The sequence below is a fragment of the Artibeus jamaicensis genome, unplaced genomic scaffold (genome assembly GCF_021234435.1).
Source record: "Artibeus jamaicensis isolate MK-2021 breed Jamaican fruit bat unplaced genomic scaffold, CSHL_Jam_final contig_793, whole genome shotgun sequence".
Lineage (NCBI taxonomy): Eukaryota > Metazoa > Chordata > Mammalia > Chiroptera > Phyllostomidae > Artibeus > Artibeus jamaicensis.
In genome coordinates, this window is record NW_026521975.1 from 1302870 (window position 1) to 1323925 (window position 21056).

The following is a 21056-nucleotide window of genomic DNA, read 5'->3' on the forward strand; positions in this document are numbered from 1 at the left end:
TCCACTAAAATAATAATTAACATTCTGTCATATTTTACTTACAGAGACTGAAGTTGTTCAAGGCTTTCAAACTGGTTCTTGTGGAGATACAAGAGAGGGTTGGACGACAGATTCCTTTCGTACCATTGGCAAGAAGAAGGAAAGGAGCATCAGGATATTATTACTTTGGAAGCTTAAGATGTTGGCATTTAAATCTGATGACAGTAGTAAAAAGAACTTACAGTTTTTGTAGAAGTTTCAGGTTTTTAAAAATGTGGGCTGGTAGCTCCTTTATCAGATTGCTAGACAGGTCCCTGTTGGTGACAGTGAAAATCCAAAGCAATTACATTGGAAATAAATGACATGGTGATTTCTCCTCACAAGTTTCATTATACATTTGACATAATAGAAAATATGATTCAACTTAACCAACCAGATAACTTGTTATACAACCAAGCCATGTGAGTTGGCCAAAGGGATATGTTTTCCATCACTTTCAGAAATAGGACATTTTGTTCTTGCAGTTCCTGTCTGTAATTTCCTCTCAGCCCCTTTCCAACACATTCCCAATTTGGTTTCAATATCTACTTTCATTAATTTCCTCTGTCTTAGGTACTCTTTGTACAGTTGGACCTTTCACTGTTTTGTGATCCTATTGGTTCATATATGTGATATCTTTTTTATTTAAGTATATTATAAGATTTCTGTGACCAAGACCTATGCCTTCTATTCATTTTCATTCCAACTAAGATAGCATTGTTGTGTACACTATCTCTGTCCAGGTAACCTTGAACAGGTAAGTTCATGTATGTTCCATCTATTTTATAAGCTACTTTTTAAAAATAAAAAATTGAGAATTCAGAACCAAATGTCACAGGGCTATCTGAGTCAGAAAGATCATAGGGAAGTGTTTCTGCAGAATGAGGAAAAGAGATTTGTTAGGATCAGCAGGAATCAAGAATCTTTAAGAATCCAAATTACCCTTCTGAGCCAGATGTGAAAATGCCTAAGAATCACACAAAAGATCTCATTTATGCTTTGGAGCTGCTGATGGATATGTGGGAGCTATAAATACCTAAGATTTAGCTTTTTCTCTAAAAATCTTATAACTTTCCCTGGCTGGGTAGCTCAGCTGGTTAGAGTATTGTCTCAATACACCACACTGATGTCGCAGGTTTGATCCTGGGCCAGGGCACGTACAAGAATCAGCCAATGAATACATTAAAAAGTGGAATAACAAACTGGCTTTTTTTCTCCCTCTCTCTTTCTTTCTCCCTCCCTCTCTCTAAAAATCAATCAATAAATAATTTAAAGAAACTTAAGATTAGAGCAAACAGCTCGATTATAAAGCAAGGTAAGAATGAAACAAGTGGTATTACAGAAGTCCAGGTATGAAGCAGAGGAAAGAGTCCTCAAACTTGGCCTGGGAAATTGGGAAGTGTCTGAACAAAGCTGGAGGATTTTCATAGGTGGGGCAAAAGGAGAGCAGCTTTTCAGTGCAGGGTTACCTTAAAAAGGATCAGAAAAACAGATGCTCAGGAGTCAACTCACCTGGAGTCAGCAAGTGGTCTAATGTGAGTGGAGGATAGAAAGTATGGGATGGAGATGATGGGGCCTGGGAGAGTACATGGAGACAAAATGGGAGGTCCATGAGTACTTTCTTAGGCAGTATTTCCAAGAGTAGAGCCCAGGGATCAGAATCAAGGAGGATGCTCATAAAAAGAGCATATTCCTGGTGTTGGTCTGGAACTATCATATTGGAAGTTCATGGTGGAGGGTTGGGGTAAGGGAGCCATGCATTTAAAATCAAAGCTGTGATTTTTTTTGACATTAACATTTGAGAACTATGTGAAGGACTTTGCTAAGAAGCATGCAACAGGGGAGTATTAAGCAGGAGAGTGGCATAATATGCTGTGGGTTATGGGATGATGTAAATCAATTAGAATCATGAAAGATAGGCTGAGGAGCTGGAGTCAGAGGAGGCTACTGGCAGGATGCTTTAATCCTGGAATAGCTGATGAGGGTTCAAGGTAAGGTACTGACAGGGCTTATGGTCTGGTAGGACAGGAAGTTTAAAGAGAGAAGAAAAAAGACCTGTCTTGGAGCCCAGCTGTGACAAAGGGTGCTGACACCAGTAAGATGAAGAGTCTAGGGGAAGAAGCTGGCAGTGGGGTAAGGGTTGTTTGTAAATTGTTTTTTAATCCTCACTTGAGGCTATGTTTTTTATTGATTTGAGAGAGAGAGAGAGACATACACAGAGAGAAACATTGATATGAAATGAAAACATCAATCAGTTACCTCCTGTATGTACCTGACCAGAAATCAAACAAGCAATATTTTGGTGTATGGGATGATGCTTCAACCAATTGAGCAATCTAGTCAGGGGTACAAATTTGGTTTTAATAGATTGCTCTTTTGGGGCCGTTATGATGTCCAAGTGTAGTGGTCCTGCCAGCTGGGAAATCTGATCTGGTGCTCCAAATGGGAGGAGCATACCTGGGTCATGGCACAGAAGGAAAAGCCTCTGGTGAGCACAGGTGAGAGAGCCTGACAACAAAGCAAGGTGACAACGATCTTGTACATCTAGAAAGTGTTATCAACGTTACTCTGAAAAAGGAAGAACAGTCTTATGTGGGGAAAGAACTTCAGTGGCCTCAAGGAAGTGGATTTATTCCTCCCCAGGAGGGGGTTGGTGTAGTGAAGGCACAGTAAAATTATTTAACATTTTTATAAACTCAGGAAATGTAAGTGCCTTTTTCAAGTTAGTTTCATTAACTTCTGAATTTCTTTTGTCATGCTATGTGTATTAAAACATGATTATTGATGGTCTTAAAGAAGCAAGTTAGTGTCTCTTAATTGGGCTATTTTACTCGAGGGGGTGCCAGGTAGCTCTGCCAAAGTATAGAATAAGAGGAAGATTAGGAAATTTTTCAGATTGTGGATTTTCATATCACTGTTTTCTGAAGTTTGTACATAAACCCACTCCTGTTTGCCCTGCCCTTAGCTGTTCTTCCTCTCTCCCAGACCCCATATCTACCCCTCAAGTTCTGACTAGGAACACTTGTGAGAAATGAGTGAGCTCTTTTGAGTGAATTGCCTTTAATTTTTGTAATAAAATGATATTTTTAATTCTAATGCAGTACCTTGCACACACTGAGCCCTTAATAAATATTTATGGATTTGATACTCATGAATTAGATTGAAATATCTAAATTATTCATGATTTTTCAAATGACTCTTACTATTTTCCCCACTCTTTTTTGGATATCAAAAGAAGGCATAATGAATGAAGGAAATGTTAATTAAGAAATTAATTTCTGTTTTTAGACCTCAGATCAGAGGGAGGAGCTTTCTACCCTAATTGTCACTATTTATAACACAATTTTAACTTCCAACAATACACAATTATGTGGGTGATAATGAATTAATAGCAAGAAAGATGTTTCTTCAAAGGCTTAGGTATACAAAACTCATGTTTGAACAGAACAAGTCCCATGAAATCTCTGAATTCTTTTAATGAGCTTAAGCCTCATTCTTTAGTATTTGCTTCATCTGTTGTAGAAGTCATAATTTCTCAAGAAACAACACACATCTTGGTTCCTTTGTTTAGTTGGAATTTGTTAATACCACTTCAGTTAGTCAGTTAATTAATTCAGCAAGCATTTATTGAGAATTAACTATACTTTAGCCATTAGAGATAAGGGTTCCCGGCTTCAAGAACTTATGAAAATTCACTCATTCCCAAGCACACACATACACAAAATAACCCAAAGAAAACAGGCAGGGAAATTAGAGTAGGCTAAATCCATATTAGGCTCACCATCTAATTTTAATTTGCTCTTGACTTTAAGATGTTTGTTTTTTAATGGATTTTGAGTATCCAGCAGTCTACAGGATTTTGATTGCTATGAGTGGAGAAGCAGTCTCACTAGTCTGTTAAATTATCTTGGAAGAAGCAATCATATTTTCCTAGTAGACCATGCTACTTACAGTTCTCCTAAATTTTTTAATGAAGAAAATGTCTTCTCTGGAACAAAATCAATTTGATTTCTAGGCAGAAACCTGTAAGACATGGTGAGAGTCAGCACTGCTCGTTAGTGTCTGCTGCAGTAACCACTTCTCATGAGGACAGGCCATTGATCTGGGTGGACTTCCCTCAGCCTCCTTTGAAGTCTCAAAGTGAGGTGGCCTCTGGAAATAAGGCTGCAGTTTTGCATTGAGCTGTCCACAAGCCCTCTCTAGGGAATGCTGTCACAAATTGTTTGAGGTGCTGAGTGAGGCCTATAAAGCTGCACTTTGTTTGGATCTCATTATTTCAGAAAGTGTTTTTACCCCCAAATACACACAAGTAATGTCAGATTTGTACCCTGTTAATAATTCTCCAGAAGGCATTTAGAGGACTCTTGTTTAAGGCATGTTCCTTAGAAAAAGTCCAGAAAGAGCAAAACTTGAACCAACCTCGTAGCAGTTTCTGGGGTCAGAAACAAATTTTAAATTTGGTGAGATCACAGCGGTTTTACATTCTCCTTGCTTATGAGCTTAATCCCCTAAGAGAAATGGCAGAAAGTGAGGGTCAGCCACCACTTGCCTTACAGAGGTGCTGAAGGAGAGATAATGAGTATCAAAGTGATGTTAATACTGCATGGATGTATAAAAGAGAAGTTGTTGATGTACTTTATATAGTTTTCCAGTGTACTCTCTCATCATCCGTGAGAAAAGGAATAAATTCTCTGCATTTCCTGAGGGGGATAGCCTCTTTCTTCATTAAACATGCTTAGCTGCAATCCGATTGATAAATGTGCAACCTGGCAAACAGTCTTAGCTCTTAGTTTGTTGGAGAACAGTGGTTAGAGTACTACAAATGGATAGACTCCAACTTTTCTTCTCCAACCGCCCACCCATCTAACCAACCAACATTATAGAGTATATTAGGTAAACATTATATACTCTATATAACTAACTATGATTAAAACAAAAACAAAGTGCATGTGACTTTAAACTTTCCAGTACAAATGTGCCAATTAACCAACCCATCTGCCTTCTTGCACCCATGAAAAGCATAGTCAACAATTAGAATCACCAATCAGAATGTTTGACTCATCAGAACACTTTAAATGTTTTTTCCCTTAGAATTAAAAAAAAAAACTTAGAGAGAAACATCATGCAACAAGTGTCATTGGCAGTAACAATCACTGGGTAGCTAACCACTTTCACATACATTATCTCATTTTCAAGACCATGGATTTAAGTACCAGTTTAGAAGAAAGAATGCAGAGAAACAGTGACTGTCCTCAGAAATAAGGAGAGCACCCAAAGACCTACATGATGGTAGCTAAATGTAAAGTCTTGGACTCCTGTGAAAATCAATCAAGTCACGTGTGCATTTTCAAATACAGCAGTTTCAGACCAAGGCTGTAAGATCCTACTTTAAATTCCTCATCAATATTTTCTTTTGATTTCTAAATCTATTGGGTATCAGCTCTTTTACAGAAGTCCATTGCTTACTTACAGCACGGTGAGTGCATCGCATGACAGAAAGGTGGAATTTGTAAGATACTTTATCCTGTTGCCTTCCAAATCCCTAAAAGGTATGGAGGAAAAATATTTTTAATATTTTTACATAAATTGTATACCTAGAGGTACTTTTTGTTGATATAACCGTTCTGAATTTATTTTTACTTAATTTCAATTTTTATTCTTCCACTTAATTATTGCAGGGTTAGTATAATGCATATTATGCTTATTTTCTCCTTTTAACTGATGTTAGAACTTATTGAAGTCAAGAAAAAGAGCAGCCCAACATTTCAGTGAATATCTGTTTATGCTGGATACCATGCTATTGACTATCCTCATATTGTCCCTATAATAGCAGTAACTACCATTTATTGGGCTTTCACACTGTCAGGTACTACTTCAAAGACTTAAGTTAGTACTATCACTGCCAATCCCCTCCACTCCAATTTTATATGTGAGGAATGTGAGGTTCTTGGAAATTCACTTTCCTTTTGCTCACACAGCTGCTAAATGGTAGAAGTGCCCTTATACGCCAGATCTGTCTGACTGTAAAGCCTAGACACTTAACTATGGTGTAAGAGGTTGTTACATCTTATGTCTGCCAATATTGTTCTTATTTTGCTGAAGGAGAAACTCAGGCCAAAGTCATCTTTCAAATCCTGAATGCCAGAGTCAGGATGTATGTCCTAATCTTCTGGATGGAGAATGACCACTCTTTCTACCATTCCTTAGAGAGCCATCTATGCCATAAAAGCCTTTTGATAGCAGGCCAGTTCAGGGAGAATCAATAGCTTAGGCACTAAACTGTATCATCTTATGGGCATTGAGTCCCCTTATTTCACATGAGAGGAGATCTGGGGAACTTTCTCAGTGCAGAGAAGGCTGCCTGTGACCACACTGCCTATCTCAGGAGACCATGAGGATAAACATGACAGAGAATGGTGTGAAGAGGTGGTGAAACCATGGGGAATTTTAATGAATGTTTAATCAAGCATTGGTTGAAAACTAACAAAGAATGAAAATGATGTGGCACTTTTACTATGGTATGTTGAGCATCTCTTATGTGCCAATCATAGTACTATTGCTGGGGTATAAGATCATAGGTGGGTTTCTGCCCCCATGGAAGTTCTGATGGGGGACATGCAGTAATCCAGAGGCACAATGACACTAGTACTGTGAGGTAGATGTGCAGGGTAAAAACTGGTGGCACAGTGGAAGTCTATTCTTAGTGTAAGGGAGCACAGAGGCAGCCACTGAAATTGGTTGGTGTGTCAGAATTGGCTTCCTGGAGGTGATGATTAAGAGAACTTTTGAAGGAAGCTGGAGTTAGGCAAAAGAATAAAGGAGCAAGACTTTCAAGATAAAGAAGCAGTGCGTGCTGCAGGCAGGGACTGCTGGTGCATCTGGAAGGAAGGCATGTGAGGGGAAAGGCAGGGAAAGAGACCAGATGGGGTGAAGGATAGAAAAAATGGGTCCCAGTGCTCAAGAGGAAGTTTGAACTTTACCCTCACACCCTTTGGGATTCTCAAGATTTTTAAACCAGAAGTAACAGAATCAGATTTTAGTTTTGGGAAGAAGAGTACAGATAGACTTGTTATATAATGGTGAATTAACTTCTGAGATAGTTTTTTTAAATTTATTTATTTATTTACTTTTAGAGAGAGAGGAAGGGAGGGAGAAAGAGAGGGAGAGAAACATCCATGTGTGGTTGCCTCTTATGTGGCCCCCACTGGGGACCTGGCCTGCAACCTAGGCATGTACCCTGACTGGGAATCGAACTGGTGACACTTTGGTTCACAGCCTGCACTCAATCCACTGAGCTACGCCAGCCAGGGCTTAAGATAGTTTTTTTTAATCTGTGAAAATAACAAATTAGTGTCTACATGCATACTCACACCCAGTTGAGTTGAGGCATTTGGGCACACATCTGCTTGGGAAGGGCTTCTAAATAGTTATTGACCATAGACCTGTATACAAAGAAGATATTAATTAATATCAAATACCTGGAGCTAGTATAAACAATATAGGATTGTATACTAACCTTACTTCAATTAAAAAATAAAAGTTTAAATATGAAAAAAATAGTGTGGCACATTAAGGACAGTTTTTACCTATTTCTACAATGTGGAAACTTGCATGCTAAAATTGATATATTAGGATAAAGGCTATAAACATAATTTCCTCTTCAAAATGGTGTCCAGATATTTTTGTGGCACAATAAAGCAACAGATGTCAAAGAAACTATGAATGTATCTGTGCAACATATAACCCAGGAATAAATAGTATACAGTTTAATTTTATGAGATGAAACAAAATATATATTAGGCGATACGTTTGAAGTTCATGATAACTGTTCTTGTAAACTCCAAAGTTGCAATCACTTCTAGTATTATACATCTGCAGTTTCTTCTTAAGGGAAATATTAATCATTTACAATATTAAAGGGGCACACTGGAACTGGCATTAAATCTAAGTGATATAGGGGTCATTTAGGCAAAGGAAACAACTCATGAGCATGTTAAGCTGCACAATTAATTTGTGATATTGTAGTCCCTTCTGACAAATGGAAAAATAATGATGGTATATGATTAACTGCAAAAGGACATAAAAGGCTCCTGCTGATAGATAATTCTAGTTTATTAATAAACAGCAACAGTGTAATTATGAGAATTGCCCTGCTGGTAAGACAAAGATTTTGGCATTTCCAGTGACTGTTGCTGGCCAAAGGCACATTTTCCTCTGTTAAAAATGTAGTTGGAGGCTAAACTCCTGGGAGATTCTACTCAGTTTAAATTAAGTTAGGAGATAAAAATAAATACTATCTTTGGCCAACCACTGCAAATATAAACATGCCTTAGGACTAAAGGAAATGAAAGGAGATCCAAAAGCAATCAATTGGTAGACTAAAATATAGCCTGAGCCCTGTCCAGGAAGTGGCAACAGTAATTGTGACTGGAAATACAGGACAGGTTTCAACTAATAAAAATTGTGGTGGGCTTGATTTTTCTAAAGTTCTTTTTGTAAGCTGGTGTTGGATGTCATTGCAATGTGTAGACAGGTGAATTGAAAGGGAGGTAAATACTTACAGGAAAAACAAGGAATTTAATCCGGTGAATAGCTGCTGTGAAATTCTGGTTATTGGATTGTCATCTAGAATTCTGAAAAAATAGATCACAAACATTTCCAATGTCAGAGATATTTTTGAAGTAAAATCAGAAAAAAACAAAAGGCCTGTGACAATCCTGTGTCTGCCCAACACCTGCTGTCCCCCTTCCTATTCTTTCACACTGGTGCTCACTCTCCTTCCTGAGAGCCTTCCCTTCATTCTGTGGGCAGAGCAGCTTTCCCCCCCAAATGCCCATGCCAGCACTGAGCAAGTCCATCCTGATGGACTTATGGACCCAAGTTTTACCCTTCACCTCTGGTCCTGTCTGTCTCATGCAAGCTACACTTACTTAATGGCTAAACTTGGAATTCCTAAATGTTTTGACCCACTACTTGACTGAATAAAGAATTAATTCAAATTCTTAGGATATTACAAATGGTTCTGCAGTTTCACAGTGTTTAAATGATATATTTAGTAATGTTTATACAAACAAACTCATTAGGAGCTGAGAAAGCGAAACAGTGAAAATATTTATATATTTAAATCACTGCTTTTAAGCGTATATGGCATTTCCTAGAAAAAATAGACTAATATGCCTTCTTTTCTCTTGTTATATTTGAAGCCAAGTATTCCCTCCTCTCATTTTAAGCGGTCCCCAAGGATCTGGAGAAGAAAGCAACATCAAGGGCCTACTATGTGCTGGATGTGATTCATGTGGTGCTTTACATGTATCATGTGAGCCAGTCCTCACAACATTACTTTTAGAAAGGAATTATTATTTCAGTTTAAAAGTGAGGAAAAGAGACCTAAGAAGATTAAGAAAATCACCTGCAACATTAAGCCTGGCACTGCAGCATATACGAGGGTCTAGATGAAGGAGGCCCTGACCTTTTCCATTAGACCAAGTCAATCTATGGAAAATGGACAAATGGACAGAAAGCACCTTCTACCTGCCCTTTGTTCATTTTTTGGATGAAAACATGGACATCTGATGTGAGATCTTTTGGGATGAGGCTGGTGGCTTAGCCTTGAACATGGTGACACACCACTGGCCATATATTCAGATTTCTCTATGAATGCTCTGGAAATCCAAAAAGTCCTTAACTTGCTTACTTTGTAGGTCAGTGGTTTGCTGCAGAGGGTGACTTCTCCAGAAGACATTTGGGAGTGTCTGAACACGTTTGGTTGTCACACTCTGGGGGTGAGTACTACTGGCATCTATTGAGGTAGAGGCCATAGAGGCTGCTAAACATCCCACAATACAGAAAACACCCCCTTCCTCCAATAAAAGAATTATATGGAGCCAAATGTCAATAAAGCTGAGGTGAGAGATGTGGCCACAGGTAAACACTAGGTGGACAGAAGGCTTGGCAAGCCCAGCTCTGGGCTCAGAACGCCATCTGGAGGAGCATGGCACCAGTTTTCTTTTATACAGCTGTCACTTGTTGTATCATTATCTGAATTGCTTGAGTAAAGCGTTACAGATTACATGATAACAAGAAAAATAAGAATAGTAAACAAGATACATCAATAGATGGATACTGTGAATACTGGTGTATTCATCATTAAGACTGGGGTCCTTTCTGGGGCAGGAAAAGCTGGATACTTACAGCCAAGTTAGCTGATGCAGGTCCTTGAATACTCCAGGTCTGAGGGCTGTAATGCAGTTGTGGCTGAGATATCTACAAAGAGCACAAGTGAGTGAACTAGGCAAACTCAAGATTGATGATGACCATGGAGTGGGGGGCACCTGTTTCTAAAAGCATTTTACTGAGGGAGGATGCTGAGCAGAGGGGGCCAAGTGACAAACAGGAGACACAAGGCTGTGGCCAGGACCAGGAGAGTGGCCAAATATAGTGTGCTGGGATATTACGTTACAGAAATGGAGTAGAATAAATATGAGGGGTGATTTTTTTTGTCCTTTTTGGTCACATCCTTAGTAGACTAGCATTTTTAGGCAGTATATAGGTAGGTTGGCAAGGGTTAGAAAAAAATGCTAAAAGATTGTGGAAATGACCCAAACTTGAGTAGACAAGGTTAAGGAGAGCCTCTATATCTGTCTTCTGGTAAAGGTGAAATCTTTGAATAATTCTCTCAGTGTAGTCACTAAGCACTTTGTAATAACTTGGTCCTCTCATTTCTCTACAACTAAGTCAAGTCAAATCTTTCAAAAGTACCATCATACCTTTTAATCCTTACTTAAAATTATACTCATAATATAATTATAAAGAAGTTACTCACAATATTTGCAGATTATGTAATCCAAAAAATGCTTTCCTGGATATGTGTCTAATGCAGTTATGCTGAAGAAATCTGGTGGGACCAAGATCAAGAATCACATGATTATGGCTTATGTGCTTTATCAGGTTGTTGAATGTTTGATCTACTTTCTTTCCCTAAAGACACTCCTGAACTTGGCTTGTGAAGTCCCAAGTCCCACTCTCATATGGGGAAGTGAAGATGTTGCCAAGGACATATGGCTATGAACTAGACAATGCCTGCTGTCCCTGTAGCACCTGTCAGTGAGTCTGGGGCATGTCTGGGTTGTACCACTGGACTCTGAGAGGGCAGAGGGAACCAGTTCTGTTTCTACACACTGGCACCATGGTAGCTTTTCTGCTCTGACTTGCAGGAGTGCTCACCGTGGGAGACCAGCCAATCTCTCATGGCCAAGTTCCATCTCAAGCTACTCATTTCTCTTTGTTCTATTTCCACCAAAAAGGAGTGGGAAAGTTTCATTCTTTTCCATGTTGATATGCGCAGTTAGAAGAACAGGGTAAGCTGTGCAAGGTGCTTAAGGTCCTAAAAGACACCAGTGATTAAGTTGGGTCTAGTTCACCAACTTCAGCTCATGGGTCATGATTTACTCAGCCTCTGAAGCAATTTAACAATCTAGTATTGATTCAATAAGAGCACTGTCAGGAGTAGCTAAGTAAATGATTTCCACTTCCTGTGCTCATCATACAATGAGAGGTTAGCCCTGAATTCATACTTACTGAAGGCCATCAAAGGCAAGAACTATCCACACAGAAAACAGTACCTAATGACTACAGAGTCTATTAAATGGCTTACCTAACTCTCACTTAGATTTGATTTGGTTCTCAAAATATTATACAATACTTTCTTAATTGTTATGATACTTCACTGCAAAACTATTCATAGAACATATACTTGTCGGGCACCTGGCTATACTCTGAAATTACTTATAGTACAATTACTACCTAGCAAAGCCCATGAATTAGGAATGTGCTACAGGTGCATGAGGATATTGATGCCCTTAGCCCTCTGGGTAACTAGGTAATGTCAACATCAGCTTCCAGTTATCAGTAAAACCCAACTTTTACCCTAAATGTTGAATAAATAATGTCACTTTCTCTGCATACCACTATGTGGAAAAAGTTGGCACTACATAGAATGTGCTTTACATCCATGGTGATACACAAAGCATCAATTTTAATCCTGCAAAGTAAACCTGAAACCCAGTGAGGCCAGTGTAATTCCACCTCCCCACTCTGCCTGCACCACATCTGGAAGGAGATGCTTCACATCGCAACATAAATTCTGCTTTTGGTTTGATGTTCATCTGTGAATATAATGAGGCCATAAAGATCAATATTTGGTGTAGCATCTTTTGAGCCCTTGAAGCGATACAATGAATTATGTTACAATAGCAAACAAAACTAGAAAAAATTATAATACTATAGTATGGGTATGTTGAAGTTCCTCCTAAATACAAAATTCACTGCCTAATTAGTGCTATTTACATTTCATTCAAGATAATTATCTCAAGAGGACAGTGCACAGTTTACCCACGTGTCAATGGTCTTAAAGAGATGGGAGTACTAATGAATTGTGAATTCAACCTTGTGCTTCTGAGCAACATGACTCACCTGATGTGTAGAGCCTAATTGCCTTTCCTACCACAAGTTAGGACTCCAGCTCCTTGAATAATAAAGATCTTATAGTCTATTTGGTCAGGTTACTGGCACCACAGAGAGAATTGGAGCCCCAAGTCCCCTGTTTTAGACCCAGGTGCTGAATTTTAACTTGATTCTCTAGTATGTATTTTCCTCTTTGAAGAATACCCACCTGGCGAATCTGAAGGGAAATTTGGAAACATGACAAATTGGCAAGTGGTGTTCTCTTTTTATTCAGAGTGAAGATGGGAGTCCATTTTATATACTTTATATTGAATAGCTCTTCTAAGAATAACTTGCTGGTTCATAAATTCCTGCTGTTTCAGCTGTCAGGAGTTTCAAAGCAGAAACACCAGGAATTCATGTACCTGAAACTGAAGCAAATATATGCTTTAATGACATGTATATTTATAGGCTATTTCTTAAATGCAACATGATGTACTCATAAGCCAGGCAACTCATTGAATTATAGTTCGTGGCCAATGATTGCCTTGAACAAGAACCCAGTTTAAGAAGGAATTCCTAAATTCTATAAGGTTTATGTTACAATGAGGAAGGGAATGGCTGGTAGTTTCCATGGTAGCAGTGAGAAAATATTACAGTCAGTCTCTTAAGTTATACCTTATTTTTCTGAAATGTCATCTTCAATTGCTTCCTCCAGAAGTTAGAAAGACTTGATATTTTTAAAGATTATTAAAATGAATAATCAATAAAAACATTCAGATAAGTTGAGCAACACATATTTATCTGGCAGTTAAAATTTGTTTTGAGCTAGGAATTTATCCTTCTGAATGCCTAAGTAATTGCAGCTTCTCTGTGAATATTCAGAGCATTTCAGACCAGATAGACTCCATGTTAAATTTGGTATCTTTTAGGATATACTCCAAAACAATTTAAGAATGTGTATTACTTTATTATCTCAAGACCATCTAAAATATAAATTTATTCATGTCTTTTCCCTGGTCAGACAGAATAAAACTGAGATTCTTTAACCTGGCATTCAGAGGCCCTACAGTCATGATTCAATGACTTCTCCAGCATGTGCACCTCATTGCCTGTGGACTCCCTTTTTCTTTAGACAAATTGCCTTCCTCACTCTTCCTAATATCCTTCAATTGTGCTATTTTGTTCTCCTTGCTGAATATGCTCCTCATCTTCTCTTTATGTCTGCATGTTAGTCTTATACATCATTCCCCCAACAAATATTCATTGACCTTCATGTATGTTTTGGCATGCATAACAATGAGGGGTAGTGGTGAAGAAGCAGGACCATCCAACTTGGAGGAGGGTATGCTGGTCAGTAAGGGGTTTTCTTCAAAATTCAAGGATGAATGTGAAGGGTCCACAGAAAAAGAATCAAAGTTGGAAAATGATCTAAGTCTCATTCAAAACTCTGAAGAATACTGTGGGCAATGTATATGTATTTCTAGTTGTATTTTAGAAGTAAGAACATGTCTAAGCCTGTTATATAAGATCTGTTTTATACTATTATGAAATATATAAAAGTATAAATTCTCAGCTCCTACATAGTTGCTGTCTTCTTAATCAACAAAGATGATCTTAGACTAAAGGAAATAGAAAGGATATAGGACAGGAGACATGAAAGCCCAAGATGGTAGAATATGGTATTCAAAATCAGTTCAAGTCGCCCTGGCTGGTGTGGCTCAGTTGATTGGAGCATTGTCCAGTAGCCAAAAGGCTGCAGGTTCGATTCCCAGTCAGGGCACATACTTAGGTTGCAGATTTTATCCCTGGTTTGGGCCAGTCACATTCTACCCCTGATTTGGAGCCATATGATCTCTGGTCTGGGTACATATGGAAGGCAACCAATTGATGCTTCTCTCTCATGCGGATGTTTCTCTCTCTCTCTCTAAAAGTAGTGAACAAATAAATGTCCTCAGGTGAGTTCAATTCCTCTGGTTTGAAAGATTTCTCCTTGAAATCGGAAAACACTGAAATGAGAACACCAAGTCATGATCAATTACTGAGGAACCTGTACAAAGGAAGAGCAGTTGGAAAATTAAAGAGGTAAATGCAGTTTTGATTTTCCAGAAAGGGAAGAAGGAGATTTCATAAGTTACAGTTGGATGGATTTAAAATTGTTTCTGGGTGAGGTGGAAGAATAGGTTGTCACAATGCTGCTTTGTAAGTGCCTCAGAGAGAAAGAGAATAGGGTGGTTCATAAGAAACAGGACAGGCACACCAACTTGATTCTCTTTGAATCAAGAAAATGTGTGCAGTCACACAACCAGTCAATCAAAAAAAAGGGTGCTATCCTGGAGACCCTCTACCTCCAGTTCTCAGCTCTCCTGCTTGTCACACTGTTCTCTGTTTAAAGCTTGACTTCTGACACTAGTACACAAGGCCAGAATTTTAGAATGGTTTGCTCACACCATGGTCTGCAAAAGCTGTGGGTGACACTGTGACTTCCTTAAAGGAAGACTCTGGAACTTACTGCCTGAACTCTGATCACATCTGTTCTTGGTCTTCAATTCTCATTTCCAGGCCTATACTCAGGAGATCATAAACAAGCTGTAGAAGCTGCTGAGAAGAAACTCGATCGCAAATTGTGGTGGCGAACGGGCAGCTTGACAGTTTGCATCTGTTTTCTAGAGGCTACAGTGGGAACAATGATAAGATCTGCACACCCTGGGACAGAGGGTTCACTCCAACCCCCTTTGTAACTCATCTCCTTCCCAGGAGCAGAATCAGTCTCAGAGCCTCTCAAGACAGAAGTGGCCCACCTGGGCTCCAGTCTCTGGGGATGAGGATGTGGGAGGAAGGAACTGGGGAGAAATCACTCTGGGAAAGGCACAGTGACCTGGATTCCAGGTGAGCCAAGCAACATGTTCCCAACATGTATAGGAACAGCCTGAGGCAGACTTGTGATCACCTTGGCTGGCAGATGGTCACCTTCTCTCTGTGTCCTCACAAGGTCTTCCTTCTGTACCTGTGTGTGTGGGGGGCCTAGTATCCTCTTCTTATAAGGACACCAGTCATATGGGATTAGGGTCCACACTAAAAACTTCATTTTAACTTGATCACCTCTTTAAGTGCCTTATCTCCAAATACAGTTAAATGCTGAGCTGCTGATGATTAGGACTTCAACACAGAAATTTGGTAAGGTATAGGAAGGCACCCTTCAGTTCATAACAAACCATGTTTTTCATTCTTATTATAGAATTTACTACCCAGTTAATTTAGAAATAGCCTAATTTCATTTAGGAATTAGGTTCCAAGAGGATGAATAGTCTAAATTTCTTTATTTAAATGGATGTGTTCTTAATAGAACATCCATTAAGATGTCTTAATTAGGATATTTTCACTAATAGGAGTGTTCTTAGTCTCTATCCAAAGTAACTTACCAAATATTTTAGAATGCACAACTTGGGAAGCTAATGTAGCCAGTCATTTAAGGTTATTTGGTGAGCAGGGAATCCAAGCAAAAGCCATTTCCATTCTGCTATAGATGGCATCACAAGATAGTTCACAAAAGTTGAGGAGGAGAGGGACAATCTATCCCTCTTTCAATACAGATGACCTCAGGAATCACATTTCCCAGACCCTGCTTTTCTTTCTTGAACAATGCTGAAAGCATCTTGGCACTTTTCTTGTCACTGACCAGCATTTTTTTAAAGACTTTATTTATTTATCTTTGAGAGAGGAAGGGAAGGAGAGGAGGAGAGAAACATCAATGTGTGGTTGCTTTTCGTGCATCCCCTGCCGGGAACTGACCTGCAGGGAACTGGCCTGCAACCCAGGCATGTGCTCTGACTGGGAATCAAACCGCGATCGTGTGGTTCGCAGGCCCGCACTCAATCCACTGAACTATGCCAGCCAGGGCTGGCTAGCATTTCTTCACTGTTGACTGTGCCCCATTTATTCACATTTTTTTCCTTGGATAAGTTAACATCCCTACTTTCACTAAGATTACATTTGCTCCTGTCATCCTGGGAGACAGTTTGTATCCTATCGCCCTGTGTTTTAAGTGATCTGATGTTTCTTGTCAGCGTTTTTGTGCTAACACTCTTCTTTCAAGTTAGAAGGTGCATTTGGTGACTCTGTTCTGCAGTGTCATTTTCCAAATGATGGGACTAAAGCAGAGAACCATGTATTTTTGATTGACTTGCTTCATCTGAACTCCAGTTTAAATCCAAAGATGTTTAAATAAAATCAGTTCCCTTTGAATTATGAAACGAGAATTTATAATGCTTTATTTTAAAATATTAATTATATTTAGATAAGAAAGAAGTTTAATGAAAAGTTAATCAACTTTGTATTTCATTTTACTTTTAGATCAAAAACATCTCAAACAAAACCCAAGGATTTTCCCATTGAAACACTCTTAATAGCTACTTACATCTTTTTAAGTTCTGGGTATTTGATGAAAACTTTTTCTGGAAGACTGTGAATTTTGTTTCTTTTAAGAGACCTAGAATAACATGTAAAGCAGATTTTGTTAAGGATTTTATGACAAACCAAACTCTTCTCTGGAAGCTGTGTGCTTGAGAAGAGACTTTCTCGATGATCATCCATTCCACTTCACACATTTGAAAAGGACTGTGGTAACTGAAGATTTTCTCACGTGATAAAAAATGTCTGTAGTGAAAAATTTAAAAAGTTTGCAAGTATTTGACTGGTTTGGCCAGTTAGTAGGCTGAGACTTCTACAGTGATCTCATTTTGTCTCTTACTTGCTGCATAATTTAACAAAACACAACAAAAAAGACTGAATAACAACAAAAATCCCAACCAGCTCATGCATGCCCAAATTGTGATATGAAAGCCAATTCTGAAGATTCTCAAAACATTATGCAAAGTACACAAACACATGCATGGTTACAACCCAACTAGGTTCCTGGATCTCTTATACCTTCCTCTTCTTGAACAAATAAGTTATTTTAAAAAGAAGGTATAATAACTGAGTGTTCCTTTTTTCTTAATTTTGATTTTTAATTGTATATATAGTACTGGCATATTAGCAACAATACATAAATCATGAAGTAAGTGAAAATATGAATTTTAGATCACAGATGTTTTTGAGCTAATGGATAACCTGGCTAATGCAACAATATTTAAGACATTATTTTCCTGGAGTAGAAACATGCAGAATTCTCTGATGGCTGGTGGTTTTAAAGGGAATTTCTGTTATTTTTTTTAATATACAAGTAGCATAAAATAGAATGAAGAGAGGTTAGATCAGGTTACACACTTTTCCTGTGACTTTAGGGGCAAAGATCACTAAGATGTGAATTCTACTCACAGTAGTGTCACATTGCTGGAAATGTTAGGCACAGACTTTACGCCAGTGTTTACACACTCCAGTTCTGTCCATCTGCAGTCACAGTATGGTGGGTACTGGTTTAGAACTAGGGGGCCAAGAGAGCAAGATTTCACTAGGCAAAAAATACTTTAATGATGACTTTATCTCTAATAACTGACATTGTTCTCTTTTCTTTGAATGTATAACATTTGCATGATGATAATGAACTGATTCAGGCCCATAATAAAAGAAAATAAGAATTAGTCTCATAGTCAAATACTGACTTAATGTGATGTTGGTCTCGGTTCGAGCTCCCAGGGGTCTCTTCAGAGGAATTTAACAAGTGATTAGAAAGAAACCAAAGAAATGTTTAAATAGCAAAAAGCTTATAGTGAAACAAGACCACCTTCTTCTCAGTGAGGAATATCAGTATGTTTGAGTAAATCTTCAATGAGCATAACTGAATTAATTCAATATAATCAAATGGCTGCTTAATAAATGTTTGTTGATTAAAATTAAATTCAATTATTTCCCCTTCTAAACTTCCCTTGGAGAAGAAGTTTAGATGCAGTTTAGATGCAGGTTCTGCTGTAGCCACCATTGTGTCTTATTAAAATCAACCAAGTCACATAAACACTCACTTGGGTTTTTGCTTTTCATTGCTATGAAGTTCAAATGGAAAGTAAAAGTTGTAAAACAACTACAAAGCTGAGAAAACAAAGGGCCATCTATTGGAAACACTCTGGATCACTGTGGAGCAGTGATCTCCACAAAGGGGTGTTTTCAAGATGATCCATTGTGGTTCAGGAAGAAAATACCAAAATTTTCAGTTATATTTATTTCTAATCTTTTAATTCCTAACTTTTATATATGATATATTTGTGTGTCATAAAGTATATGATAAGTGGTGATTATAACCTGGTATTATAAAGTGCATAATATGGTGTTGGTGTAGTATTTTATATATCTATATCTATATATACACACATAAATTATATGTACATACTAATGTAGGTATTTAATTACACATACACCAAATAATTATGTCTATGTGTATACCTATTTATGTATATTGTATGTAATATATACTTTTACACACATATATGCAACATATGTATATACATAGACATAATTCTACCTGAAGGATAGAAACCAAACTCCCAAATGTGCAGCCCGAATGCTTAATGGGCAGCCCCTACCCTTCCAGGTTCAGCTCCTTCTCTTCCCAGCACCATGTGAAAGGCATTGAGAAGGATGCTCTGCACCTTCCCACCTCAGGGTTTTGCTGATCCTGCTTCCTACTCACTCAGTTACCTCTTGCCCTTTCCTCCATCCAAGGACTTTAAAGTTCATCTCAATGTCATCTTCTCTCTGGGTCTTTCCCCATGCATGGCAGAGCCATTATTTCTCCCAAGGGATTTCCATGTTCCCTTATGCAAACACCATTCCTCCAGTTTTGCACTAATACTGCATCATTTCTGCTTCTGTATGGATCTGTCTTTTTTTTGTACAAGGCATGTGTAGGCTGGAGCCACATCTTATTATCTCAGTGCCTAACATAGAGGCTGAAAAGTAGTTGGTATGAAGAAAGTAATTAAAGGGAATAAGATTTTTATTACTTGCTATAATTATTCCATACTTGTGTATTCTTACAATGAGACTAATACATAAAATGAGTATTAGTGGAGCATGTTGTATTTTTCTCTTTATCTTTTCAGTCCCCAGGCATACATACAGTAGATCAGATGACCTGAAATACATTGAACTGAAATGGAAATCTGAATGGAATTGATCACCTTTACCATATAAATCTATGCACTGCAAACCATCCAGAGCCATTGAACCAATGCCACTTACAGCATTCCTGTGTGAATGCCACTTTATCAGCATTTCCATGCACTGTGCCAAATATAGTCGCCCATCCACTAGTGTCCCCTGCGAAATGGTGATAAATATGTCAGTTATGCTATAAATCAAACATCAAAGCACAAAACAAAAGTCTAAGAATTTGATATGAAATCAGTTAAAAATTGGTTTAAGGAATAGAATAATAACATTGAAGGTAAGGTAGAAAAAACTAGGCAGACATCTGGAGTTTTTTCTTTTTTAAAATTATATTTCAAATATATGGATCAGAAAATATATAATGGGAATATGTAATAATTTTATGCACATCTTGAAAAATGTCACCTATTTTCAATGCTGACATTTTTTAGTTTGATCTTAATTTTGAGATCCCCAGAAAAAAATATAATTAAATTTTTTGTAATATGCATACTACTGCATATGGATATGTAGATGTGTACCTGACAGGTGTGATGAGTTCTGACAATATTTATGTCACCTGATGTTTTTAATAAAGCAAAGTCCCCTTTAATAAAAAGTATCTAGTCCTATGGAAAAAAATAATATTTTCTCAATTTTCAGAAGATATGACCTGCTTATTTGCCAAGTTTCTTTCTCTTTTTTTGAAGTAAAATTGTATTTTCAAAAAGGAGGCCTGGTTTTGAAGTGTTGTTACTTTATGATATGTTACTGTCATGATAAGATACGCATTAAATATATGGCACCAAAGTTCATACAAAAAGTAAATTTAAATAGTGGCCTGAGGGTCCCTTGATCCCTGCAACCTTTAATTTAGTCCTATTTCTTATTAATATCCTCAGTGGTTCTTACAATGATTCTACTTGAAGCCTTTACATATATTATTTATTTTGCATTCAGAGCACATTCATGACATAGACAAACATGTAGTCTCTGATTCCCATGCAGTGAAGAGGAAAAGACCAACAATCTGAATGGCTTGCCACTGGCGTCTGGAGAACTGCAACCTTGCTGAGCACAGACCAAGTGCCTACTCTGTATTCGACTGTTCTAAGGCCTTGTGACACCCAAGTAAGACAAAAACAAGAACTCTTCTTGAAGAGTTCATGTCTAGTAAGAGAAGTACGATGAAAAGTCAAGGTAGTCCATAGTATAGTCACATACGTACCCCAGAGTGCCATGGACAAGAGAAAGAGTGCTTCTCCTAGACTGCTTAGAGCCTCAGGGTGGGGAAGCATGGCTGAAGAGGTCAATCTGCTCAGGTGTCTCTAACTGCATTCTAAAGTATGAGTGGGAGTGATCCATGGGAGGTGAGGGTGAAACTTCGCATCAGCATGAGATCTGCCTGAGTACCAGGGCAAGAGAGCAGATTCCAGAGGCAGGTGCTCTGTGTCCCTGGACTTGACTGTGTGACTTTGACTGCCAGCTGAGCAGCACCAATGAGTGGCAGTTGT

At 38.2% G+C, this 21056-nt stretch overlaps 1 protein-coding gene across 1 annotated transcript in view; it reads right to left on the reverse strand.

Annotated features, from left to right (window-relative positions):
* RXFP2 (relaxin family peptide receptor 2) overlaps positions 1-21056 on the reverse strand; it is a 34747-nt gene that overhangs the window by 12297 nt on the left and 1394 nt on the right. Inside the window, exons 3-13 of the mRNA XM_053672838.1 lie at positions 19636-19713; positions 17779-17884; positions 16877-16948; positions 10841-10912; positions 10210-10281; positions 8580-8651; positions 7389-7460; positions 5489-5560; positions 3970-4041; positions 222-293; positions 43-114 (exon numbers count right to left, since the gene is read on the reverse strand). Of these exons, the coding sequence (XP_053528813.1) occupies positions 43-114; positions 222-293; positions 3970-4041; positions 5489-5560; positions 7389-7460; positions 8580-8651; positions 10210-10281; positions 10841-10912; positions 16877-16948; positions 17779-17884; positions 19636-19713 (832 nt within the window). The remainder of the gene's footprint in view (positions 1-42; positions 115-221; positions 294-3969; positions 4042-5488; positions 5561-7388; positions 7461-8579; positions 8652-10209; positions 10282-10840; positions 10913-16876; positions 16949-17778; positions 17885-19635; positions 19714-21056) is intronic.